Here is a 26,637-nt window from a genome sequence, read left to right on the forward strand (position 1 = left end):
GGGCCCTCCCTGTGTCAGGTGCCCTCCTTGTGTCAGGGGCCCTCCCTGTGTCAGGGGCCCTCCCCTCTCACCGATCTGCACGCGCTCAGGCCCGATGTCGAACACGCTGACCATTTGAGCGATGAAGTTCCTGATGGTTTTGAAGTTGATGCGTCCGATGCTCCAGGATCCGTCCACCAGAAGAACGATGTCGGCCTTCGCCGACGTCTGACACGTGGAATCTGAGGAGAGACCGGAGTGAGACCGGGACCGGGACCAGGACCAAGACCGGGACCGGGACCGGGACCAGGACCAGGACCAAGACCGGGACCGGGACCGGGACCAGGACCAGGACCAAGACCGGGACCGGGACCGGGACCAGGACCAGGACCAAGACCGGGACCGGGACCGGGACCGGGACCAGGACCAGGACCAAGACCGGGACCGGGACCGGGACCAGGACCAAGACCGGGACCGGGACAGGGACCAGGACCAAGACCGGGACCGGGACCGGGACCGGGACCGGGACCAGGACCAAGACCGGGACCGGGACCGGGACCAGGACCAGGACCAGGACCAGGACCAGGACCGGGACCAGGACCGGGACCGGGACCGGGACCAGGACCAGGACCAAGACCGGGACCGGGACCGGGACCGGGACCAGGACCAGGACCAAGACCGGGACCGGGACCGGGACCAGGACCAAGACCGGGACCGGGACCGGGACCAGGACCAGGACCAAGACCGGGACCGGGACCGGGACCGGGACCAGGACCAGGACCAAGACCGGGACCGGGACCGGGACCAGGACCAAGACCGGGACCGGGACAGGGACCAGGACCAAGACCGGGACCGGGACCGGGACCGGGACCAGGACCAAGACCGGGACCGGGACCGGGACCAGGACCAGGACCAGGACCAGGACCGGGACCAGGACCAAGACCAAGACCGGGACCAGGACCAAGAGGACTAAACCAGGACTAAACCAGGACTAAACCAGGTCTAAACCAGGTCTAAACAGGACTAAACCAGGACTAAACCAGGACTAAACCAGGTCTAAACAGGACTAAACCAGGACTAAACCAGGACTAAACCAGGTCTAAACAGGACTAAACCAGGACTAAACCAGGTCTAAACAGGACTAAACCAGGACTAAACCAGGACTAAACCAGGTCTAAGCAGGACTAAACCAGGACTAAACCAGGACTAAACCAGGTCTAAGCAGGACTAAACCAGGACTAAACCAGGACTAAACCAGGACTAAACCAGGACTAAACCAGGACTAAACCAGGACTAAACCAGGACTAAACCAGGACTAAATCGTGCCTCTGATAGATTGTTGAGTGAGAGGGTTTGATTAAGTGCAGCTTAAAAAACATAAATCTCAAACAGCAGCATCACATTTTTCACATTTTGCTCATAAAAACGTCGTAAATCAGAGTCAGATCAGAGACAGAGCAAAGCATTGTGGGAGGAACACATTACAGTCCATTATGCAACAAACACATGTAACGACATTCAGAGCAGCTGTCGGAGCCAAGATGGCCCACGCCTGACACAGTTTCCTTCCTCTTGCTGTGTTTTTTGGGCGGTAAAAACCCAGAGATGTACGAGGCGTTCCCACGACGACGCACCTGGAACACAGACACAAAATGGCCGCTCGCCCAGAAGTGGGACACAGCCACAGTTTGGGTCAGAAGGAAACACACACGGCTCTGGTTTAACTTGTGAGAATATCAGTCATAAGAATAAGAACGGCTCCTACAGTGTGTTTACGTGAATGCACTTTAAAAACCCAGAGGAGCCTCACCGAGCGTCACCAGCAGGGAGCAGTGTGGGGACTACAAGTACACTGAACTGAGGGATTAAAGGGGCACTCTGGAACTTTTCTGTGGGAGGATGCGCCACGCTTTCTTTTCATTTACAGTGTTCCACAGTATGGCTTTAATCTCCATCTCCATGACCCGGACCGGCCCGGCCCGGTCCGGTCCAGTGTTAGTGTGGGCGGACTTTACCGCGCGCTCTGGGCCGAGGAGGGTCCGGGGCATCTGACAGAGTGGTCTTCTCTTCTCCTGCCAAAGGAACGCTCTGTCCTCCTTCAAACACTCCGAACACTGACACCGAGTATTTAGTGGCAGCTCTGAAACCAGAACATAAACCAGGTCTAAAGCAGGACTAAACCAGGACTAAACCAGGTCTAAAGCAGGACTAAACCAGGACTAAACCAGGTCCAAACCAGGACTAAACCAGGTCCAAACCAGGACTAAACCAGGACTAAACCAGGACTAAACCAGGACTAAACCAGGTCTAAAGCAGGACTAAACCAGGACTAAACCAGGTCTAAAGCAGGACTAAACCAGGACTAAACCAGGTCTAAAGCAGGACTAAACCAGGTCCAAACCAGGACTAAACCAGGTCTAAACCAGGACTAAACCAGGACTAAACCAGGTCTAAAGCAGGACTAAACCAGGTCCAAACCAGGACTAAACCAGGTCTAAACCAGGACTAAACCAGGACTAAACCAGGTCCAAACCAGGACTAAACCAGGTCTAAAGCAGGACTAAACCAGGACTAAACCAGGACTAAAGCAGGACTAAACCAGGACTAAAGCAGGACTAAACCAGGTCCAAACCAGGACTAAACCAGGACTAAACCAGGACTAAACCAGGACTAAACCAGGTCCAAACCAGGACTAAACCAGGACTAAACCAGGACTAAACCAGGACTAAACCAGGTCCAAACCAGGACTAAACCAGGTCTAAACCAGGACTAAACCAGGTCTAAACCAGGACTAAACCAGGACTAAACCAGGTCCAAACCAGGACTAAACCAGGACTAAACCAGGACTAAACCAGGTCCAAACCAGGACTAAACCAGGTCTAAACCAGGACTAAACCAGGTCTAAACCAGGACTAAACCAGGACTAAACCAGGACTAAACCAGGACTAAACCAGGACTAAAGCAGGACTAAACCAGGTCTAAACCAGGTCTAAACCAGGACTAAACCAGGTCTAAACCAGGACTAAACCAGGACTAAACCAGGTCTAAACAGGACTAAACCAGGACTAAACCAGGTCTAAACCAGGACTAAACCAGGACTAAACCATGTCTAAACCAGGACTAAACCAGGACTAAACCAGGTTCTAAACCAGGACTAAACCAGGACTAAACCAGGTCTAAACCAGGACTAAACCAGGACTAAACCAGGACTAAACCAGGACTAAACCAGGACTAAACCAGGTCCAAACCAGGACTAAACCAGGACTAAACCAGGACTAAACCAGGACTAAACCAGGACTAAACCAGGTCCAAACCAGGACTAAACCAGGTCTAAACCAGGTCTAAACCAGGACTAAACCAGGTCTAAACCAGGGCTAAACCAGGACTAAACCAGGTCCAAACCAGGACTAAACCAGGACTAAACCAGGACTAAACCAGGTCCAAACCAGGACTAAACCAGGTCTAAACCAGGACTAAACCAGGTCTAAACCAGGACTAAACCAGGACTAAACCAGGTCTAAACCAGGACTAAACCAGGTCTAAACCAGGACTAAACCAGGTCTAAACCAGGACTAAACCAGGACTAAACCAGGTCTAAACAGGACTAAACCAGGACTAAACCAGGTCTAAACCAGGACTAAACCAGGACTAAAGCAGGACTAAACCAGGTCTAAACCAGGACTAAACCAGGACTAAACCAGGTCTAAACCAGGACTAAACCAGGACTAAACCAGGTTCTAAACCAGGACTAAACCAGGACTAAACCAGGACTAAACCAGGTCTAAACCAGGACTAAACCAGGACTAAACCAGGACTAAACCAGGACTAAACCAGGTCCAAACCAGGACTAAACCAGGACTAAACCAGGTCCAAACCAGGACTAAACCAGGACTAAACCAGGACTAAACCAGGACTAAACCAGGTCCAAACCAGGACTAAACCAGGTCTAAACCAGGACTAAACCAGGACTAAACCAGGACTAAACCAGGACTAAACCAGGTCCAAACCAGGACTAAACCAGGTCTAAACCAGGACTAAACCAGGACTAAACCAGGACTAAACCAGGACTAAACCAGGTCTAAACCAGGACTAAACCAGGACTAAAGCAGGACTAAACCAGGTCTAAACCAGGTCTAAACCAGGACTAAACCAGGTCTAAACCAGGACTAAACCAGGACTAAACCAGGTCTAAACAGGACTAAACCAGGACTAAACCAGGTCTAAACCAGGTCTAAACCAGGACTAAACCAGGACTAAACCATGTCTAAACCAGGACTAAACCAGGACTAAACCAGGTTCTAAACCAGGACTAAACCAGGACTAAACCAGGTCTAAACCAGGACTAAACCAGGACTAAACCAGGACTAAACCAGGACTAAACCAGGACTAAACCAGGTCCAAACCAGGACTAAACCAGGACTAAACCAGGACTAAACCAGGACTAAACCAGGACTAAACCAGGTCTAAACCAGGACTAAACCAGGTCTAAACCAGGATTAAACCAGGTCTAAACCAGGACTAAACCAGGACTAAACCAGGACTAAACCAGGACTAAACCAGGACTAAACCAGGACTAAACCAGGTCCAAACCAGGACTAAACCAGGTCTAAACCAGGACTAAACCAGGACTAAACCAGGTCCAAACCAGGACTAAACCAGGACTAAACCAGGTCCAAACCAGGACTAAACCAGGTCTAAACCAGGACTAAACCAGGTCTAAACCAGGACTAAACCAGGTCCAAACCAGGACTAAACCAGGACTAAACCAGGTTCTAAACCAGGACTAAACCAGGACTAAACCAGGACTAAACCAGGACTAAACCAGGTCTAAACCAGGACTAAACCAGGACTAAAGCAGGACTAAACCAGGTCTAAACCAGGAATAAACCAGGACTAAACCAGGACTAAACCAGGTCTAAACCAGGTCCAAACCAGGACTAAACCAGGTCTAAACCAGGTCTAAACCAGGACTAAACCAGGACTAAACCAGGTCTAAACCAGGACTAAACCAGGACTAAACCAGGTCCAAACCAGGACTAAACCAGGACTAAACCAGGACTAAACCAGGACTAAACCAGGTCCAAACCAGGACTAAACCAGGTCTAAACCAGGACTAAACCAGGACTAAACCAGGTCCAAACCAGGACTAAACCAGGACTAAACCAGGACTAAACCAGGTCCAAACCAGGACTAAACCAGGTCTAAACCAGGACTAAACCAGGTCTAAACCAGGACTAAACCAGGACTAAACCAGGTTCTAAACCAGGACTAAACCAGGTCCAAACCAGGACTAAACCAGGACTAAACCAGGACTAAACCAGGTCCAAACCAGGACTAAACCAGGTCTAAACCAGGACTAAACCAGGACTAAACCAGGTCCAAACCAGGACTAAACCAGGACTAAACCAGGACTAAACCAGGTCTAAACCAGGACTAAACCAGGTCTAAACCAGGACTAAACCAGGACTAAACCAGGTCTAAACCAGGACTAAACCAGGTCTAAACCAGGACTAAACCAGGTCTAAACCAGGACTAAACCAGGACTAAACCAGGTCTAAACAGGACTAAACCAGGACTAAACCAGGTCTAAACCAGGATTAAACCAGGACTAAACCAGGTCTAAACCAGGACTAAACCAGGACTAAACCAGGTTCTAAACCAGGACTAAACCAGGACTAAACCAGGTCTAAACCAGGACTAAACCAGGACTAAACCAGGACTAAACCAGGACTAAACCAGGTCCAAACCAGGACTAAACCAGGACTAAACCAGGTCCAAACCAGGACTAAACCAGGACTAAACCAGGACTAAACCAGGTCCAAACCAGGACTAAACCAGGTCTAAACCAGGACTAAACCAGGACTAAACCAGGTCCAAACCAGGACTAAACCAGGACTAAACCAGGACTAAACCAGGTCCAAACCAGGACTAAACCAGGTCTAAACCAGGACTAAACCAGGTCTAAACCAGGACTAAACCAGGACTAAACCAGGACTAAACCAGGTCTAAACCAGGACTAAACCAGGACTAAAGCAGGACTAAACTAGGTCTAAACCAGGACTAAACCAGGTCTAAACCAGGACTAAACCAGGACTAAACCAGGTCTAAACAGGACTAAACCAGGACTAAACCAGGTCTAAACCAGGACTAAACCAGGACTAAAGCAGGACTAAACCAGGTCTAAACCAGGACTAAACCAGGACTAAACCATGTCTAAACCAGGACTAAACCAGGACTAAACCAGGTCCAAACCAGGACTAAACCAGGTCTAAACCAGGACTAAACCAGGTCCAAACCAGGACTAAACCAGGACTAAACCAGGACTAAACCAGGACTAAACCAGGTCCAAACCAGGACTAAACCAGGTCTAAACCAGAACTAAACCAGGACTAAACCAGGACTAAACCAGGAATAAACCAGGTCCAAACCAGGACTAAACCAGGTCTAAACCAGGACTAAACCAGGACTAAACCAGGTCCAAACCAGGACTAAACCAGGACTAAACCAGGACTAAACCAGGACTAAACCAGGTCCAAACCAGGACTAAACCAGGACTAAACCAGGACTAAACCAGGTCTAAACCAGGATTAAGCCAGGTCCAAACCAGGACTAAACCAGGACTAAACCAGGACTAAACCAGGACTAAACCAGGACTAAACCAGGTCCAAACCAGGACTAAACCAGGTCTAAACCAGGTCTAAACCAGGACTAAACCAGGACTAAACCAGGACTAAACCAGGTCCAAACCAGGACTAAACCAGGTCTAAACCAGGACTAAACCAGGACTAAACCAGGTCCAAACCAGGACTAAACCAGGACTAAACCAGGACTAAACCAGGACTAAACCAGGACTAAACCAGGTCCAAACCAGGACTAAACCAGGTCTAAACCAGGACTAAACCAGGACTAAACCAGGTCCAAACCAGGACTAAACCAGGACTAAACCAGGTCCAAACCAGGACTAAACCAGGTCTAAACCAGGACTAAACCAGGTCTAAACCAGGACTAAACCAGGTCCAAACCAGGACTAAACCAGGACTAAACCAGGTTCTAAACCAGGACTAAACCAGGACTAAACCAGGTCTAAACCAGGACTAAACCAGGACTAAAGCAGGACTAAACCAGGTCTAAACCAGGACTAAACCAGGACTAAACCAGGACTAAACCAGGTCTAAACCAGGTCCAAACCAGGACTAAACCAGGACTAAACCAGGACTAAACCAGGACTAAACCAGGACTAAACCAGGACTAAACCAGGTCCAAACCAGGACTAAACCAGGTCTAAACCAGGTCTAAACCAGGACTAAACCAGGACTAAACCAGGACTAAACCAGGTCCAAACCAGGACTAAACAAGGTCTAAACCAGGACTAAACCAGGACTAAACCAGGTCCAAACCAGGACTAAACCAGGACTAAACCAGGACTAAACCAGGACTAAACCAGGACTAAACCAGGTCCAAACCAGGACTAAACCAGGTCTAAACCAGGACTAAACCAGGACTAAACCAGGTCCAAACCAGGACTAAACCAGGACTAAACCAGGACTAAACCAGGTCCAAACCAGGACTAAACCAGGTCTAAACCAGGACTAAACCAGGTCTAAACCAGGACTAAACCAGGACTAAACCAGGTTCTAAACCAGGACTAAACCAGTACTAAACCAGGTCTAAACCAGGACTAAACCAGGACTAAACCAGGTCTAAACCAGGACTAAACCAGGACTAAACCAGGACTAAACCAGGTCTAAACCAGGACTAAACCAGGACTAAACCAGGACTAAACCAGAACTAAACCAGGACTAAACCAGGTTCTAAACCAGGACTAAACCAGGACTAAACCAGGTCTAAACCAGGAGTAAACCAGGACTAAAGCAGGACTAAACCAGGTCTAAACCAGGACTAAACCAGGACTAAACCAGGTCTAAACCAGGACTAAACCAGGACTAAACCAGGTTCTAAACCAGGACTAAACCAGGTCTAAACCAGGACTAAACCAGGACTAAACCAGGACTAAACCAGGTTCTAAACCAGGACTAAACCAGGACTAAACCAGGTCTAAACCAGGACTAAACCAGGACTAAAGCAGGTCTAAACCAGGACTAAACCAGGACTAAACCAGGACTAAACCAGGACTAAACCAGGTCTAAACCAGGACTAAACCAGGACTAAACCAGGTTCTAAACCAGGACTAAACCAGGACTAAACCAGGTCTAAACCAGGACTAAACCAGGACTAAAGCAGGACTAAACCAGGTCTAAACCAGGACTAAACCAGGACTAAACCAGGACTAAACCAGGTCTAAACCCGGACTAAACCAGGACTAAAGCAGGTCTAAACCAGGACTAAACCAGGACTAAACCAGGACTAAACCAGCACTAAACCAGGTTCTAAACCAGGACTAAACCAGGACTAAACCAGGTCTAAACCAGGACTAAACCAGGACTAAAGCAGGACTAAACCAGGTCTAAACCAGGACTAAACCAGGACTAAACCAGGACTAAACCAGGTCTAAATCAGGACTAAACCAGGTCTAAACCAGGTCTAAACCAGGACTAAACCAGGTCTAAACCAGGACTAAACCAGGACTAAAGCAGGACTAAACCAGGTCTAAACCAGGACTAAACCAGGTCCAAACCAGGACTAAACCAGGACTAAAGCAGGACTGAACCAGGACTAAACCAGGTCTAAACCAGGACTAAACCAGGTCCAAACCAGGACTAAACCAGGACTAAAGCAGGACTAAACCAGGACTAAACCTGGACTAAACCAGGACTAAACCAGGACTAAACCAGGACTAAACCAGGTCCAAACCAGGACTAAACCAGGACTAAACCAGGTCTAAACCAGGACTAAAGCAGGACTAAACCAGGACTAAACCAGGACTAAACCAGGACTAAACCAAGTCTAAACCAGGTCCAAACCAGGACTAAACCAGGACTAAACCAGGTCTAAACCAGGACTAAACCAGGACTAAACCAGGTCTAAACCAGGACTAAACCAGGACTAAACCAGGACTAAACCAGGACTAAACCCGGACTAAACCAGGTCCAAACCAGGACTAAACCAGGTCTAAACCAGGACTAAACCAGGACTAAACCAGGTCCAAACCAGGACTAAACCAGGACTAAACCAGGACTAAACCAGGTCCAAACCAGGACTAAACCAGGTCTAAACCAGGACTAAACCAGGTCTAAACCAGGACTAAACCAGGACTAAACCAGGTTCTAAACCAGGACTAAACCAGGACTAAACCAGGTCTAAACCAGGACTAAACCAGGACTAAAGCAGGACTAAACCAGGTCTAAACCAGGACTAAACCAGGACTAAACCAGGTCTAAACCAGGACTAAAGCAGGACTAAACCAGGACTAAACCAGGACTAAACCAGGACTAAACCAGGACTAAACCAGGACTAAACCAGAACTAAACCAGGACTAAACCAGGTTCTAAACCAGGACTAAACCAGGACTAAACCAGGTCTAAACCAGGACTAAACCAGGACTAAACCAGGTTCTAAACCAGGACTAAACCAGGACTAAACCAGGTCTAAACCAGGAGTAAACCAGGACTAAAGCAGGACTAAACCAGGTCTAAACCAGGACTAAACCAGGACTAAACCAGGTCTAAACCAGGACTAAACCAGGACTAAACCAGGTTCTAAACCAGGACTAAACCAGGACTAAACCAGGTCTAAACCAGGACTAAACCAGGACTAAACCAGGACTAAACCAGGTTCTAAACCAGGACTAAACCAGGACTAAAGCAGGTCTAAACCAGGACTAAACCAGGACTAAACCAGGACTAAACCAGGACTAAACCAGGTCTAAACCAGGACTAAACCAGGACTAAACCAGGTTCTAAACCAGGACTAAACCAGGACTAAACCAGGTCTAAACCAGGACTAAACCAGGACTAAAGCAGGACTAAACCAGGTCTAAACCAGGACTAAACCAGGACTAAACCAGGACTAAACCAGGTCTAAACCAGGACTAAACCAGGACTAAAGCAGGTCTAAACCAGGACTAAACCAGGACTAAACCAGGACTAAACCAGCACTAAACCAGGTTCTAAACCAGGACTAAACCAGGACTAAACCAGGTCTAAACCAGGACTAAACCAGGACTAAAGCAGGACTAAACCAGGTCTAAACCAGGACTAAACCAGGACTAAACCAGGACTAAACCAGGTCTAAACCAGGACTAAACCAGGTCTAAACCAGGACTAAACCAGGACTAAACCAGGTCTAAACCAGGACTAAACCAGGACTAAAGCAGGACTAAACCAGGTCTAAACCAGGACTAAACCAGGTCCAAACCAGGACTAAACCAGGACTAAAGCAGGACTAAACCAGGACTAAACCTGGACTAAACCAGGACTAAACCAGGACTAAACCAGGACTAAACCAGGTCCAAACCAGGACTAAACCAGGACTAAACCAGGTCCAAACCAGGACTAAACCAGGACTAAACCAGGACTAAACCAGGACTAAACCAGGACTAAACCAGGTCCAAACCAGGACTAAACCAGGACTAAACCAGGACTAAACCAGGACTAAACCAGGACTAAACCAGGTCCAAACCAGGACTAAACCAGGACTAAACCAGGTCTAAACCAGGAATAAACCAGGACTAAACCAGGACTAAACCAGGACTAAAGCAGGACTAAACCAGGACTAAACCAGGACTAAACCAGGACTAAACCAGGTCCAAACCAGGACTAAACCAGGTCTAAACCAGAACATAAACCAGGTCTAAACCAGGTCTAAATCAAGTTTAAACCAGAACATAAATCAGAACATAAACCAGGTCTAAACAGGACAAAACCAGGACTAAATCAGGTCCAAACACGTACTTGAGCTCCTCCAGGACCACGGTGTTGTCGTGAGGTCCCACCAGGAGCTCGCCCAGGTTCACATCGTTGTCCGAGGGGTGAAACGTGACCTTGTAGCCCCTGACGGAGCCAGGGGCCGGGTCCCAGGACACTCTGAAGCTGGTCCTGGTGGGCTCCGAGGTCTGGAGGTTCTGAGGAGGTTTGTACGAAGACACTGTGGAGAGAGATCGTGTCATGGACCATGGATCCTTTACTCCTCATAGATTATTTTGATGTAAGTATGAGTGGAGATCAGGTGCTACGTCAGGTCAGCGTGGAGGTCACACGTGAAAGACCTGAGACACTTTAGGTGCTACGTCAGGTCAGCGTGGAGGTCACACGTGAAAGACCTGAGACACTTTAGGTGCTACGTCAGGTCAGCGTGGAGGTCACACGTGAAAGACCTGAGACACTTTAGGTGCTACGTCAGGTCAGCGTGGAGGTCACACGTGAAAGACCTGAGACACTTTAGGTGCTACGTCAGGTCAGCGTGGAGGTCACACGTGAAAGACCTGAGACACTTTAGGTGCTACGTCAGGTCAGCGTGGAGGTCACACGTGAAAGACCTGAGACACTTTAGGTGCTACGTCAGGTCAGCGTGGAGGTCACACGTGAAAGACCTGAGACACTTTAGGTGCTACGTCAGGTCAGCGTGGAGGTCACACGTGAAAGACCTGAGACACTTTAGGTGCTACGTCAGGTCAGCGTGGAGGTCACACGTGAAAGACCTGAGACACTTTAGGTGCTACGTCAGGTCAGCGTGGAGGTCACACGTGAAAGACCTGAGACACTTTAGGTGCTACGTCAGGTCAGCGTGGAGGTCACACGTGAAAGACCTGAGACACTTTAGGTGCTACGTCAGGTCAGCGTGGAGGTCACACGTGAAAGACCTGAGACACTTTAGGTGCTACGTCAGGTCAGCGTGGAGGTCACACGTGAAAGACCTGAGACACTTTAGGTGCTACGTCAGGTCAGCGTGGAGGTCACACGTGAAAGACCTGAGACACTTTAGGTGCTACGTCAGGTCAGCGTGGAGGTCACACGTGAAAGACCTGAGACACTTTAGGTGCTACGTCAGGTCAGCGTGGAGGTCACACGTGAAAGACCTGAGACACTTTAGGTGCTACGTCAGGTCAGCGTGGAGGTCACACGTGAAAGACCTGAGACACTTTAGGTGCTACGTCAGGTCAGCGTGGAGGTCACACGTGAAAGACCTGAGACACTTTAGGTGCTACGTCAGGTCAGCGTGGAGGTCACACGTGAAAGACCTGAGACACTTTAGGTGCTACGTCAGGTCAGCGTGGAGGTCACACGTGAAAGACCTGAGACACTTTAGGTGCTACGTCAGGTCAGCGTGGAGGTCACACGTGAAAGACCTGAGACACTTTAGGTGCTACGTCAGGTCAGCGTGGAGGTCACACGTGAAAGACCTGAGACACTTTAGGTGCTACGTCAGGTCAGCGTGGAGGTCACACGTGAAAGACCTGAGACACTTTAGGTGCTACGTCAGGTCAGCGTGGAGGTCACACGTGAAAGACCTGAGACACTTTAGGTGCTACGTCAGGTCAGCGTGGAGGTCACACGTGAAAGACCTGAGACACTTTAGGTGCTACGTCAGGTCAGCGTGGAGGTCACACGTGAAAGACCTGAGACACTTTAGGTGCTACGTCAGGTCAGCGTGGAGGTCACACGTGAAAGACCTGAGACACTTTAGGTGCTACGTCAGGTCAGCGTGGAGGTCACACGTGAAAGACCTGAGACACTTTAGGTGCTACGTCAGGTCAGCGTGGAGGTCACACGTGAAAGACCTGAGACACTTTAGGTGCTACGTCAGGTCAGCGTGGAGGTCACACGTGAAAGACCTGAGACACTTTAGGTGCTACGTCAGGTCAGCGTGGAGGTCACACGTGAAAGACCTGAGACACTTTAGGTGCTACGTCAGGTCAGCGTGGAGGTCACACGTGAAAGACCTGAGACACTTTAGGTGCTACGTCAGGTCAGCGTGGAGGTCACACGTGAAAGACCTGAGACACTTTAGGTGCTACGTCAGGTCAGCGTGGAGGTCACACGTGAAAGACCTGAGACACTTTAGGTGCTACGTCAGGTCAGCGTGGAGGTCACACGTGAAAGACCTGAGACACTTTAGGTGCTACGTCAGGTCAGCGTGGAGGTCACACGTGAAAGACCTGAGACACTTTAGGTGCTACGTCAGGTCAGCGTGGAGGTCACACGTGAAAGACCTGAGACACTTTAGGTGCTACGTCAGGTCAGCGTGGAGGTCACACGTGAAAGACCTGAGACACTTTAGGTGCTACGTCAGGTCAGCGTGGAGGTCACACGTGAAAGACCTGAGACACTTTAGGTGCTACGTCAGGTCAGTGTGGAGGTCACACGTGAAAGACCTGAGACACTTTAGGTGCTACGTCAGGTCAGCGTGGAGGTCACACGTGAAAGACCTGAGACACTTTAGGTGCTACGTCAGGTCAGCGTGGAGGTCACACGTGAAAGACCTGAGACACTTTAGGTGCTACGTCAGGTCAGCGTGGAGGTCACACGTGAAAGACCTGAGACACTTTAGGTGCTACGTCAGGTCAGCGTGGAGGTCACACGTGAAAGACCTGAGACACTTTAGGTGCTACGTCAGGTCAGCGTGGAGGTCACACGTGAAAGACCTGAGACACTTTAGGTGCTACGTCAGGTCAGCGTGGAGGTCACACGTGAAAGACCTGAGACACTTTAGGTGCTACGTCAGGTCAGCGTGGAGGTCACACGTGAAAGACCTGAGACACTTTAGGTGCTACGTCAGGTCAGTGTGGAGGTCACACGTGAAAGACCTGAGACACTTTAGGTGCTACGTCAGGTCAGCGTGGAGGTCACACGTGAAAGACCTGAGACACTTTAGGTGCTACGTCAGGTCAGCGTGGAGGTCACACGTGAAAGACCTGAGACACTTTAGGTGCTACGTCAGGTCAGCGTGGAGGTCACACGTGAAAGACCTGAGACACTTTAGGTGCTACGTCAGGTCAGCGTGGAGGTCACACGTGAAAGACCTGAGACACTTTAGGTGCTACGTCAGGTCAGCGTGGAGGTCACACGTGAAAGACCTGAGACACTTTCATCAAAAATAAAGAAAAGAATAAATGAGTAAAAGTGTTCAAAGTTAAGCCAAGCGTCCCATTGAGCTAACAGTGACTTAACAGTGGTCCTGTCTCTAGATCTTTGGTCCCTCTCTAGATTTTTGGTCTTGTCCCTAGATCTTTGGTCCCTCTCTAGATCTTTGGTCCCTCTCTAGATCTTTGGTTCGTCTCTGGATCTTTGGGCCTGTCTCTAGATCTTTGGTCCCTCTCTAGATTTTTGGTCTTGTCCCTAGATCTTTGGTCCCTCTCTAGATCTTTGGTCCCTCTCTAGATCTTTGGTCCTGTCACTAGATCTTTGGTCCCTCTCTAGATCTTTGGTCCCTCTCTAGATCTTTGGTTCGTCTCTGGATCTTTGGTCCTGTCTCTAGATCTTTGGTCCCTCTCTAGATTTTTGGTCTTGTCCCTAGATCTTTGGTCCCTCTCTAGATCTTTGGTCCCTCTCTAGATCTTTGGTCCTGTCACTAGATCTTTGGTCCCTCTCTAGATCTTTGGTCCCTCTCTAGATCTTTGGTTCGTCTCTGGATCTTTGGTCCTGTCCCTAGATCTTTGGTCCTTCTCTAGATTTTTGGTCTTGTCCCTAGATCTTTGGTCCCTCTCTAGATCTTTGGTCCCTCTCTAGATCTTTGGTCCTGTCACTAGATCTTTGGTCCCTCTCTAGATCTTTGGTCCCTCTCTAGATCTTTGGTCCTGTCACTAGATCTTTGGTCCCTCTCTAGATCTTTGGTCCCTCTCTAGATCTTTGGTCCTGTCACTAAATCTTTGGTCCCTCTCTAGATCTTTGGTCCTGTCACTAATTCTTTGGTCCCTCTCTAAATCTTTGGTCCCTCTCTAGATCTTTGGTTCGTCTCTGGATCTTTGGGCCTGTCTCTAGATCTTTGGTCCCTCTCTAGATTTTTGGTCTTGTCCCTAGATCTTTGGTCCCTCTCTAGATCTTTGGTCCCTCTCTAGATCTTTGGTCCTGTCACTAGATCTTTGGTCCCTCTCTAGATCTTTGGTCCTGTCACTAGATCTTTGGTCCCTCTCTAGATCTTTGGTCCCTCTCTAGATCTTTGGTCCCTCTCTAGATCTTTGGTCCTGTCACTAGATCTTTGGTCCCTCTCTAGATCTTTGGTCCCTCTCTAGATCTTTGGTCCTGTCACTAGATCTTTGGTCCTGTCACTAGATCTTTGGTCCTGTCACTAGATCTTTGGTCCCTCTCTAGATCTTTGGTCCCTCTCTAGATCTTTGGTCCCTCTCTAGATCTTTGGTCCCTCTCTAGATCTTTGGTCCTGTCACTAGATCTTTGGTCCTTCTCTAAATCTTTGGTCCCTCTCTAAATCTTTGGTCCCTCTCTAGATCTTTGGTCCGTCGCTAGATCTTTGGTCCCTCTCTAGATCTTTGGTTCGTCTCTGGATCTTTGGGCCTGTCTCTAGATCTTTGGTCCCTCTCTAGATTTTTGGTCTTGTCCCTAGATCTTTGGTCCCTCTCTAGATCTTTGGTCCCTCTCTAGATCTTTGGTTCGTCTCTGGATCTTTGGTCCTGTCTCTAGATCTTTGGTCCCTCTCTAGATTTTTGGTCTTGTCCCTAGATCTTTGGTCCCTCTCTAGATCTTTGGTCCCTCTCTAGATCTTTGGTCCTGTCACTAGATCTTTGGTCCCTCTCTAGATCTTTGGTCCCTCTCTAGATCTTTGGTCCTGTCACTAAATCTTTGGTCCCTCTCTAGATCTTTGGTCCTGTCACTAAATCTTTGGTCCCTCTCTAAATCTTTGGTCCCTCTCTAGATCTTTGGTTCGTCTCTGGATCTTTGGATCTGTCTCTAGATCTTTGGTCCCTCTCTAGATTTTTGGTCTTGTCCCTAGATCTTTGGTCCCTCTCTAGATCTTTGGTCCTGTCACTAGATCTTTGGTCCCTCTCTAGATCTTTGGTCCTGTCACTAGATCTTTGGTCCCTCTCTAGATCTTTGGTCCCTCTCTAGATCTTTGGTCCTGTCACTAAATCTTTGGTCCCTCTCTAAATCTTTGGTCCCTCTCTAGATCTTTGGTTCGTCTCTGGATCTTTGGGCCTGTCTCTAGATCTTTGGTCCCTCTCTAGATTTTTGGTCTTGTCCCTAGATCTTTGGTCCCTCTCTAGATCTTTGGTCCCTCTCTAGATCTTTGGTCCTGTCACTAGATCTTTGGTCCCTCTCTAGATCTTTGGTCCCTCTCTAGATCTTTGGTCCTGTCACTAGATCTTTGGTCCCTCTCTAGATCTTTGGTCCTGTCACTAAATCTTTGGTCCCTCTCTAGATCTTTGGTCCTGTCACTAAATCTTTGGTCCCTCTCTAAATCTTTGGTCCCTCTCTAGATCTTTGGTTCGTCTCTGGATCTTTGGTCCTGTCTCTAGATCTTTGGTCCCTCTCTAGATTTTTGGTCTTGTCCCTAGATCTTTGGTCCCTCTCTAGATCTTTGGTCCCTCTCTAGATCTTTGGTCCTGTCACTAGATCTTTGGCCCCTCTCTAGATCTTTGGTCCTGTCACTAGATCTTTGGTCCCTCTCTAGATCTTTGGTCCCTCTCTAGATCTTTGGTCCTTCTCTAGATCTTTGGTCCTGTCACTAGATCCTTTAGACCTTTTTTGGATTAGGGCGTGGCGTGGGACGTACGTGTTGTTCCTACTCCTTGCCTTGCTTTTCCGTCCCCGCGGGCGTAGACCGGTTGGGCGGTGACGCTGTAGGTCGTTGCTGGGCTGAGTTTCCTGAGGAGGGCGGAGCTTTGGGAGGCGGGAACCTTCACGCTCAATTCTCGCCCGCCGCCCACAGGGAAATACGTCAGACGGTAGTGGGACACGGGGCCCGGGGCCCGGGTCCAGGAGGCCTTCAGGGAGCGCTCTGTGGGGTTGGACAGTAGCAGGAGACGAGCAGAGGACGACGCTGAGGACAAAGAGAGGGACACAAGCTCTGAAGGACGTCCAGATGTCCAGACGCTCAACGGTCATAAATATGTGCTTAAGAACCACAAGCGAAGCTCCACACGAAGCTCCACATGAAGCTCCACATGAAGCTCCACATGAAGCTCCACATGAAGCTCCACACGAAGCTCCACATGAAGCTCCACGCGAAGCTCCACATGAAGCTCCACATGAAGCTCCACATGAAGCTCCACACGAAGCTCCACATGAAGCTCCACACGAAGCTCCACATGAAGCTCCACATGAAGCTCCACATGAAGCTCCACATGAAGCTCCACATGAAGCTCCACATGAAGCTCCACACGAAGCTCCACATGAAGCTCCACACGAAGCTCCACATGAAGCTCCACATGAAGCTCCACACGAAGCTCCACGCGAAGCTCCACGCGAAGCTCCACATGAAGCTCCACATGAAGCTCCACACGAAGCTCCACATGAAGCTCCACATGAAGCTCCACACGAAGCTCCACATGAAGCTCCACACGAAGCTCCACATGAAGCTCCACACGAAGCTCCACATGAAGCTCCACACGAAGCTCCACATGAAGCTCCACACGAAGCTCTGGAGATGGAGTCACACTTACAGATCATTATAAACAACATCTTCATAGACTTCATGACTGCACACACATGACTGCACACACATGACTGCACACACATGACTGCACACACATGACTGCACACACATGACTGCACACACATGACTGCACACACATGACTGCACACACATGACTGCACACACATGACTGCACACATGACTGCACACACATGACTGCACACACATGACTGCACACACATGACTGCACACATGACTGCACACACATGACTGCACACACATGACTGCACACACATGACTGCACACATGACTGCACACATGACTGCACACACATGACTGCACACACATGACTGCACACACATGACTGCACACACATGACTGCACACACATGACTGCACACATGACTGCACACACATGACTGCACACACATGACTGCACACACATGACTGCACACATGACTGCACACACATGACTGCACACATGACTGCACACACATGACTGCACACACATGACTGCACACACATGACTGCACACGCAGTGTAAAAAGAATCCTGGTGATTGTTCTGAATGTCCTGCCGCTCGAGGCCTCTCAGTGTTAAGGACACTTTCTGACACTAAACAGCACTTAACATACTTAACTTAGACGTGTTAAGTGCTGTTTGTTGACATGTGAGACGGAGCATGAGCTTTGAACATTTAAGTCCTCGGAAAATGTCTGCTCCCCCCAACCCACTAGCTCCGCCCACAGCTCTGTAAAAATCATGTTTTTTAAAATGACACAAATCTGCTGCTTGTGTCACTGTGAGGAGGCGGGGCTTATCCCTGTGAGGAGGCGGGGCTTATCCCTGTGAGGAGGCGGGGCTTATCACTGCCCGTGTTCTGTATGTTCTGTGTGTTCTGCCTGTGTTCTGTGTGTTCTGTGTGTTCTGCCTGTGTTCTGTGTGTTCTATGTGTTCTACGTGTTCTGTGTGTTCTGTGTGTTCTATGTGTTCTACGTGTTCTGTGTGTTCTGTGTGTTCTACGTGTTCTGTGTGTTCTGTGTGTTCTGCATGTTCTGTGTGTTCTGCCTGTGTTCTGGGTGTTCTGTGTGTTCTGCATGTTCTGTGTGTTCTCCCTGTGTTCTCTGTGTTCTGTGTGTTCTGCATGTTCTGCGTGTTTTGCGTGTTCTGTGTGTTCTGTGTGTTCTGCATGTTCTGTGTGTTCTGCCTGTGTTCTGGGTGTTCTGTGTGTTCTGTGTGTTCTGCATGTTCTGTGTGTTCTCCCTGTGTTCTGTGTGTTCTGTGTGTTCTGCATGTTCTGTGTGTTCTGCATGTTCTGTGTGTTCTGTGTGTTCTGCATGTTTTGTGTGTTCTGTGTGTTCTGCCTGTGTTCTGTGTGTTCTGTGTGTTCTGTGTGTTTTGTGTGTTCTGCATGTTCTGTGTGTTCTGCATGTCCTCGTGTTCTGCGTGTTCTGAGTGTTCTGTGTGTTCTGTGTGTTCTGCATGTTCTGCGTGTTCTGCGTGTTCTGCGTGTTCTGTGAGTTCTGCGTGTTCTGCGTGTTCTGCGTGTTCTGTGTGTTCTGTGTGTTCTCTGTGTTCTGTGTGTTCTGTGTGTTCTGCATGTTCTGTGTGTTCTGTGAGTTCTGTGTGTTCTGCATGTTCTGTCTGCGTGTTCTGTGTGTTCTGCGTGTTCTGTGTGTTCTGTGTGTTCTGCATGTTCTGTGTGTTCTGCGTGTTCTGTGTGTTCTGCATGTTCTGCGTGTTCTGTGTGTTCTGTGTGTTCTGTGTGTTCTGTGTGTTCTGTGTGTTCTGCATGTTCTGTGAGTTCTGTGTGTTCTGTGTGTTCTGCATTTTCTGTGTGTTCTGCATGTTCTGCGTGTTCTGCGTGTTCTGCGTGTTCTGCGTGTTCTGCGAGTTCTGCGTGTTCTGCGTGTTCGGCGTGTTCGGCGTGTTCGGCGTGTTCGGCGTGTTCGGCGTGTTAGGCGTGTTCTGCGTGTTCTGTGTGTTCTGCGTGTTCTGCATGTTCTTTGTGTTCTGTGTGTTCTGCGTGTTCTGTGTGTTCTGTGTGTTCTGTGTGTTCTGTGTGTTCTGCTTGTTCTTTGTGTTCTGTGTGTTCTGTGTGTTCTACGTGTTCTGTGTGTTCTGCGTGTTCTGCATGTTCTTTGTGTTCTGTGTGTTCTGTGTGTTCTGTGTGTTCTGTGTGTTCTGCATGTTCTGCGTGTTCTGTGTGTTCTGCCTGTGTTCTACGTGTTCTGTGTGTTCTGTGTGTTCATGTGTTCTGCCTGTTGCATGTTCTGCCTGTGTTCTGTGTGTTCTGCATGTTCTGCCTGTGTTCTGTGTGTTCTGCATGTTCTGTGTGTGCTGTGTGTTCTGCCTGTGTTCTGTGTGTTCTGCCTGTGTTCTGTGTGTTCTGTGTGTTCTCTGTGTTCTGCATGTTCTGTGTGTTCTGCATGTTCTGTGTGTTCTGTGTGTTCTGCATGTTCTGTGTGTTCTGTGTGTTCTCCATGTTCTGTGTGTTCTGCATGTTCTGTGTGTTCTGCATGTTCTGCGTGTTCTGTTTGTTCTGTGTGTTCTGTGTGTTCTGCGTGTTCTGTGTGTTCTACGTGTTCTATGTGTTCTGCATGTTCTGTGTGTTCTGCATGTTCTGCGTGTTCTGTGTGTTCTGCATATTCTGTGTGTTCTGCGTGTTCTTTGTGTTCTGTGTGTTCTGCAGGTTCTCAGTGTTCTGCGTGTTCTGTGTGTTCTGTGTGTTCTGTGTGTTCTGCATGTTCTGCGTGTTCTGTGTGTTCTGCATGTTCTGTGTGTTCTGCATGTTCTGCATGTTCTGTGTGTTCTGCATGTTCTGTGTGTTCTGTGTGTTCTGTGTGTTCTGTGTGTTCTGCATGTACTGTGTGTTCTGCCTGTGTTCTGTGTGTTCTGTGTGTTCTGCATGTTCTGTGTGTTTCGAATGTTCTGCTTGTTCTGTGTGTTCTGCATGTTCTGCATGTTCTGCGTGTTTTGCGTGTTCTGTGTGTTCTGTGTGTTCTGCATGTTCTGTGTGTTCTGCCTGTGTTCTGTGTGTTCTGTGTGTTCTGCATGTTCTGTGTGTTCTGTGTTCTGTGTGTTCTGTGTGTTCTGCATGTTCTGTGTGTTCTGTGTGTTCTGCCTGTGTTCTGTGTGTTCTGTGTGTTCTGCGTGTTCTGTGTGTTCTACGTGTTCTGTGTGTTCTGTGTGTTTTGTGTGTTCTGCATGTTCTGTGTGTTCTGCATGTCTGCGTGTTCTGCGTGTTCTGCGTGTTCTGTATGTTCTGTGTGTTCTGCATGTTCTGCGTGTTCTGCGTGTTCTGTGAGTTCTGTGTGTTCTGCGTGTTCTGTGTGTTCTGTGTGTTCTGCATGTTCTGTGTGTTCTGCGTGTTCTGTGTGTTCTGCATGTTCTGCGTGTTATGTGTGTTCTGTGTGTTCTGCATGTTCTGTGAGTTCTGTGTGTTCTGCGTGTTCTGCATGTTCTGCGTGTTCTGCGTGTTCTGCGTGTTCTGCGTGTTCTGCGAGTTCTGCGTGTTCTGCGTGTTCTGCGTGTTCGGCGTGTTCTGCGTGTTCTGCGTGTTCTGCGTGTTCTGCGTGTTCTGCGTGTTCTGCATGTTCTTTGTGTTCTGCGTGTTCTGTGTGTTCTGTGTGTTCTGCATGTACTGTGTGTTCTGCCTGTGTTCTGTGTGTTCTGTGTGTTCTGCATGTTCTGCATGTTCTGCATGTTCTGTGTGTTTTGAATGTTCTGCTTGTTCTGTGTGTTCTGCATGTTCTGCATGTTCTGCGTGTTCTGCGTGTTCTGTGTGTTCTGTGTGTTCTGCATGTTCTGTGTGTTCTGCCTGTGTTCTGGGTGTTCTGTGTGTTCTGTGTGTTCTGCATGTTCTGTGTGTTCTCCCTGTGTTCTTTGTGTTCTGTGTGTTCTGCATGTTCTGTGTGTTCTGCATGTTCTGTGTGTTCTGTGTGTTCTGCATGTTTTGTGTGTTCTGTGTGTTCTGCCTGTGTTCTGTGTGTTCTGTGTGTTCTGCATGTTCTGTGTGTTCTACGTGTTCTGTGTGTTCTGTGTGTTTTGTGTGTTCTGCATGTTCTGTGTGTTCTGCATGTCCTCGTCTTCTGCGTGTTCTGCGTGTTCTGTGTGTTCTGTGTGTTCTGTGTGTTCTGCATGTTCTGCGTGTTCTGCGTGTTCTGCGTGTTCTGTGAGTTCTGCGTGTTCTGCGTGTTCTGTGTGTTCTGTGTGTTCTGTGTGTTCTGCATGTTCTGTGTGTTCTGTGTGTTCTGTGTGTTCTGCATGTTCTGTGAGTTCTGTGTGTTCTGCATGTTCTGTCTGCGTGTTCTGTGTGTTCTGCGTGTTCTGTGTGTTCTGTGTGTTCTGCATGTTCTGTGTGTTCTGCGTGTTCTGTGTGTTCTGCATGTTCTGCGTGTTCTGCGTGTTCTGTGTGTTCTGTGTGTTCTGTGTGTTCTGTGTGTTCTGCATGTTCTGTGAGTTCTGTGTGTTCTGTGTGTTCTGCATTTTCTGTGTGTTCTGCATGTTCTGCGTGTTCTGCGTGTTCAGCGTGTTCTGCGTGTTCTGCGAGTTCTGCGTGTTCTGCGTGTTCTGCGTGTTCGGCGTGTTCGGCGTGTTCGGCGTGTTAGGCGTGTTCTGCGTGTTCTGCGTGTTCTGCGTGTTCTGCATGTTCTTTGTGTTCTGTGTGTTCTGTGTGTTCTGTGTGTTCTGCGTGTTCTGTGTGTTCTGTGTGTTCTGCATGTTCTTTGTGTTCTGTGTGTTCTGTGTGTTCTACGTGTTCTGTGTGTTCTGCGTGTTCTGCATGTTCTTTGTGTTCTGTGTGTTCTGTGTGTTCTGTGTGTTCTGTGTGTTCTGCATGTTCTGCGTGTTCTGTGTGTTCTGCCTGTGTTCTACGTGTTCTGTGTGTTCTGTGTGTTCTGTGTGTTCTGCCTGTTGAATGTTCTGCCTGTGTTCTGTGTGTTCTGCATGTTCTGCCTGTGTTCTGTGTGTTCTGCATGTTCTGTGTGTGCTGTGTGTTCTGCCTGTGTTCTGTGTGTTCTGCCTGTGTTCTGTGTGTTCTGTGTGTTCTGTGTGTTCTGTGTGTTCTGCATGTTCTTTGTGTTCTTTGTGTTCTGTGTGTTCTGTGTGTTCTGTGTGTTCTACGTGTTCTGTGTGTTCTTTGTGTTCTGCATGTTCTGTGTGTTCTGCCTGTGTTCTCGGTGTTCTGTGTGTTCTGCATGTTCTGTGTGTTCTCCCTGTGTTCTCTGTGTTCTGTGTGTTCTGCATGTTCTGTGTGTTCTGATGTTCTGTGTGTTCTGTGTGTTCTGTGAGTTTTGTGTGTTCTGTGTGTTCTGTGTGTTCTGTGTGTTCTGCATGTTCTGGGTGTTCTGTGTGTTCTGTGTGTTCTGTGTGTTCTGTGTGTTATGCGTGTTCTGTGTGTTCTACGTGTTCTGCATGTTCTGTGTGTTCTGTGTGTTCTGCATGTTCTGCGTGTTCTGTGTGTTCTGCATATTCTGTGTGTTCTGCATATTCTGTGTGTTCTGTGTGTTCTGCATGTTCTGTGTGTTCTGCATGTTCTGTGTGTTCTGCGTGTTCTGCGTGATCTGTGAGTTCTGTGTGTTCTGTGTGTTCTGCATGTTCTGTGTGTTCTGTGTGTTCTCCATGTTCTGTGTGTTCTGTGTGTTCTGCATGTTCTGTGTGTTCTGTGTGTTCTACGTGTTCTGTGTGTTCTGCATGTTCTGTGTGTTCTGCATGTTCTGCGTGTTCTGTGTGTTCTGCATATTCTGTGTGTTCTGCGTGTTCTGTGTGTTCTTTGTGTTCTGTGTGTTCTGCAGGTTCTGCGTGTTCTGCGTGTTCTTTGTGTTCTGTGTGTTGTGCATGTTCTGCGTGTTCTGTGTGTTCTGCATGTTCTGTGTGTTCTGCATGTTCTGCATGTTCTGTGTGTTCTGCATGTTCTGTGTGTTCTGCATGTTTTGTGTGTTCTGCGTGTTCTGTGTGTTCTGTGTGTTCTGTGTGTTCTGCATGTACTGTGTGTTCTGCCTGTGTTCTGTGTGTTCTGTGTGTTCTGCATGTTCTGCATGTTCTGCATGTTCTGTGTGTTTTGAATGTTCTGCTTGTTCTGTGTGTTCTGCATGTTCTGCATGTTCTGCGTGTTCTGCGTGTTCTGTGTGTTCGTGTGTTCTGCATGTTCTGTGTGTTCTCCCTGTGTTCTGTGTGTTCTGTGTGTTCTGCATGTTCTGTGTGTTCTGCATGTTCTCTGTGTTCTGTGTGTTCTGCATGTTTTGTGTGTTCTGTGTGTTCTGCCTGTGTTCTGTGTGTTCTGCGTGTTCTGTGTGTTCTACGTGTTCTGTGTGTTCTGTGTGTTTTGTGTGTTCTGCATGTTCTGTGTGTTCTGCATGTCTGCGTGTTCTGCGTGTTCAGCGTGTTCTGTGTGTTCTGTGTGTTCTGTGTGTTCTGCATGTTCTGCGTGTTCTGCGTGTTCTGTGAGTTCTGCATGTTCTGCGTGTTCTGCGTGTTCTGTGTGTTCTGTGTGTTCTGTGTGTTCTGTGTGTTCTGTGTGTTCTGCATGTTCTGTGAGTTCTGTGTGTTCTGCATGTTCTGTCTGCGTGTTCTGTGTGTTCTGCGTGTTCTGTGTGTTCTGTGTGTTCTGCATGTTCTGTGTGTTCTGCGTGTTCTGTGTGTTCTGCATGTTCTGCGTGTTCTGTGTGTTCTGTGTGTTCTGTGTGTTCTCCGTGTTCTGTGTGTTCTGTGTGTTCTGCATGTTCTGTGTGTTCTGCATGTTCTGCGTGTTCTGTATGTTCTGCGAGTTCTGCGTGTTCTGCGAGTTCTGCGTGTTCTGCGTGTTCTGCATGTTCTGCGTGTTCTGCGTGTTCTGCGTGTTCTGCATGTTCTTTGTGTTCTGTGTGTTCTGTGTGTTCTGTGTGTTCTGCGTGTTCTGTGTGTTCTGTGTGTTCTGTGTGTTCTGTGTGTTTTGCATGTTCTTTGTGTTCTGTGTGTTCTGTGTGTTCTACGTGTTCTGTGTGTTCTGCGTGTTCTGCATGTTCTTTGTGTTCTGTGTGTTCTGCGTGTTCTGGGTGTTCTGCGTGTTCTTTGTGTTCTGTGTGTTCTGCGTGTTCTGCGTATTCCGCGTGTTCTGTGTGTTCTGTGTGTTCTGTGTGTTCTGCGTGTTCTTTGTGTTCTGTGTGTTCTGTGAGTTCTGTGTGTTCTGCGTGTTCTGTGTGTTCTGTGTGTTCTGTGTGTTCTGCATGTTCTTTGTGTTCTGTGTGTTCTGTGTGTTCTGTGTGTTCTGCATGTTCTGCGTGTTCTGCGTGTTCTGTGTGTTCTGCATGTTCTGTGAGTTCTGTGTGTTCTGCATGTTCTGTCTGCGTGTTCTGTGTGTTCTGCGTGTTCTGTGTGTTCTGTGTGTTCTGCATGTTCTGTGTGTTCTGCGTGTTCTGTGTGTTCTGCATGTTCTGCGTGTTCTGTGTGTTCTGTGTGTTCTGTGTGTTCTCCGTGTTCTGTGTGTTCTGTGTGTTCTGCATGTTCTGTGAGTTCTGTGTGTTCTGTGTGTTCTGCATTTTCTGTGTGTTCTGCATGTTCTGCGTGTTCTGTATGTTCTGCGAGTTCTGCGTGTTCTGCGAGTTCTGCGTGTTCTGCGTGTTCTGCATGTTCTGCGTGTTCTGCGTGTTCTGCGTGTTCTGCATGTTCTTTGTGTTCTGTGTGTTCTGTGTGTTCTGTGTGTTCTGCGTGTTCTGTGTGTTCTGTGTGTTCTGTGTGTTCTGTGTGTTTTGCATGTTCTTTGTGTTCTGTGTGTTCTGTGTGTTCTACGTGTTCTGTGTGTTCTGCGTGTTCTGCATGTTCTTTGTGTTCTGTGTGTTCTGCGTGTTCTGGGTGTTCTGCGTGTTCTTTGTGTTCTGTGTGTTCTGCGTGTTCTGCGTATTCCGCGTGTTCTGTGTGTTCTGTGTGTTCTGTGTGTTCTGCGTGTTCTGCGTGTTCTGCATGTTCTTTGTGTTCTGTGTGTTCTGTGAGTTCTGTGTGTTCTGCGTGTTCTGTGTGTTCTGTGTGTTCTGTGTGTTCTGCATGTTCTTTGTGTTCTGTGTGTTCTGTGTGTTCTGTGTGTTCTGCATGTTCTGCGTGTTCTGCGTGTTCTGCGTGTTCTGCATGTTCTTTGTGTTCTGTGTGTTCTGTGTGTTCTGCATGTTCTGCGTGTTCTGTGTGTTCTGTGTGTTCTGTGTGTTCTGCGTGTTCTGTGTGTTCTGTGTGTTCTGTGTGTTCTGCATGTTCTGTTTGTTCTGTATGTTCTGCGTGTTCTGCATGTTCTTTGTGTTCTGTGTGTTCTGTGTGTTCTGTTTGTTCTGCGTGTTCTGTGTGTTCTGTATGTTCTGTGTGTTCTGTGTGTTCTGCATGTTCTGCGTGTTCTGTGTGTTCTGTGTGTTCTGTGTATTCTGTGTGTTCTGCATGTTCTGCGTGTTCTGTGTGTTCTGTGTGTTCTGTGTGTTCTGCATGTTCTGTGTGTTCTCTGTGTTCTGTGTGTTCTGTGTGTTCTGTGTGTTCTGCATGTTCTGTTTGTTCTGTGTGTTCTGCGTGTTCTGCATGTTCTTTGTGTTCTGTGTGTTCTGTGTGTTCTGTTTGTTCTGCGTGTTCTGTGTGTTCTGTATGTTCTGTGTGTTCTGTGTGTTCTGCATGTTCTGCGTGTTCTGTGTGTTCTGTGTGTTCTGTGTATTCTGTGTGTTCTGCATGTTCTGCGTGTTCTGTGTGTTCTGTGTGTTCTGTGTGTTCTGTGTGTTCTGCATGTTCTGTGTGTTCTCTGTGTTCTGTGTGTTCTGAGTGTTCTGTGTGTTCTGCATGTTCTGTTTGTTCTGTGTGTTCTGCGTGTTCTGCATTTTCTTTGTGTTCTTTGTGTTCTGTGTGTTCTGTGTGTTCTGTGTGTTCTGCGTGTTCTGTGTGTTCTGTATGTTCTGCGTGTTCTGTGTGTTCTGCGTGTTCTGCATGTTCTGTGTCTTCTGCATGTTCTGTGTGTTCTCCCTGTGTTCTGTGTGTTCTGATGTTCTGTGTGTTCTGTGTGTTCTGTGTGTTCTGTGTGTGTTCTGTATGTTCTGTGTTCTGTGTGTTCTGTATGTTCTCTGTGTTCTGTGTGTTCTGCATGTTCTGTGTGTTCTGATGTTCTGCATGTTCTGTGTGTTCTGCATGTTCTGTGTGTTCTGTGTGTTCTGTGTGTTCTGTGTGTTCTGCATGT

The 26,637-nt window shown here is 48.3% G+C and overlaps 1 protein-coding gene across 1 annotated transcript in view; it reads right to left on the reverse strand.

Annotated features, from left to right (window-relative positions):
- LOC140370066 (collagen alpha-1(XII) chain-like) overlaps nucleotides 1-26,637 on the reverse strand; it is a 140,914-nt gene that overhangs the window by 93,948 nt on the left and 20,329 nt on the right. Inside the window, exons 3-6 of the mRNA XM_072457001.1 lie at nucleotides 16,603-16,869; nucleotides 10,830-11,022; nucleotides 1,995-2,119; nucleotides 72-221 (exon numbers count right to left, since the gene is read on the reverse strand). Of these exons, the coding sequence (XP_072313102.1) occupies nucleotides 72-221; nucleotides 1,995-2,119; nucleotides 10,830-11,022; nucleotides 16,603-16,869 (735 nt within the window). The remainder of the gene's footprint in view (nucleotides 1-71; nucleotides 222-1,994; nucleotides 2,120-10,829; nucleotides 11,023-16,602; nucleotides 16,870-26,637) is intronic.

Source organism: Eucyclogobius newberryi, unplaced genomic scaffold (assembly GCF_026437365.1).
Source record: "Eucyclogobius newberryi isolate DKJ021-1_F unplaced genomic scaffold, fEucNew1.0.hap1 SCAF_207, whole genome shotgun sequence".
NCBI classification, from domain to species: domain Eukaryota; kingdom Metazoa; phylum Chordata; class Actinopteri; order Gobiiformes; family Gobiidae; genus Eucyclogobius; species Eucyclogobius newberryi.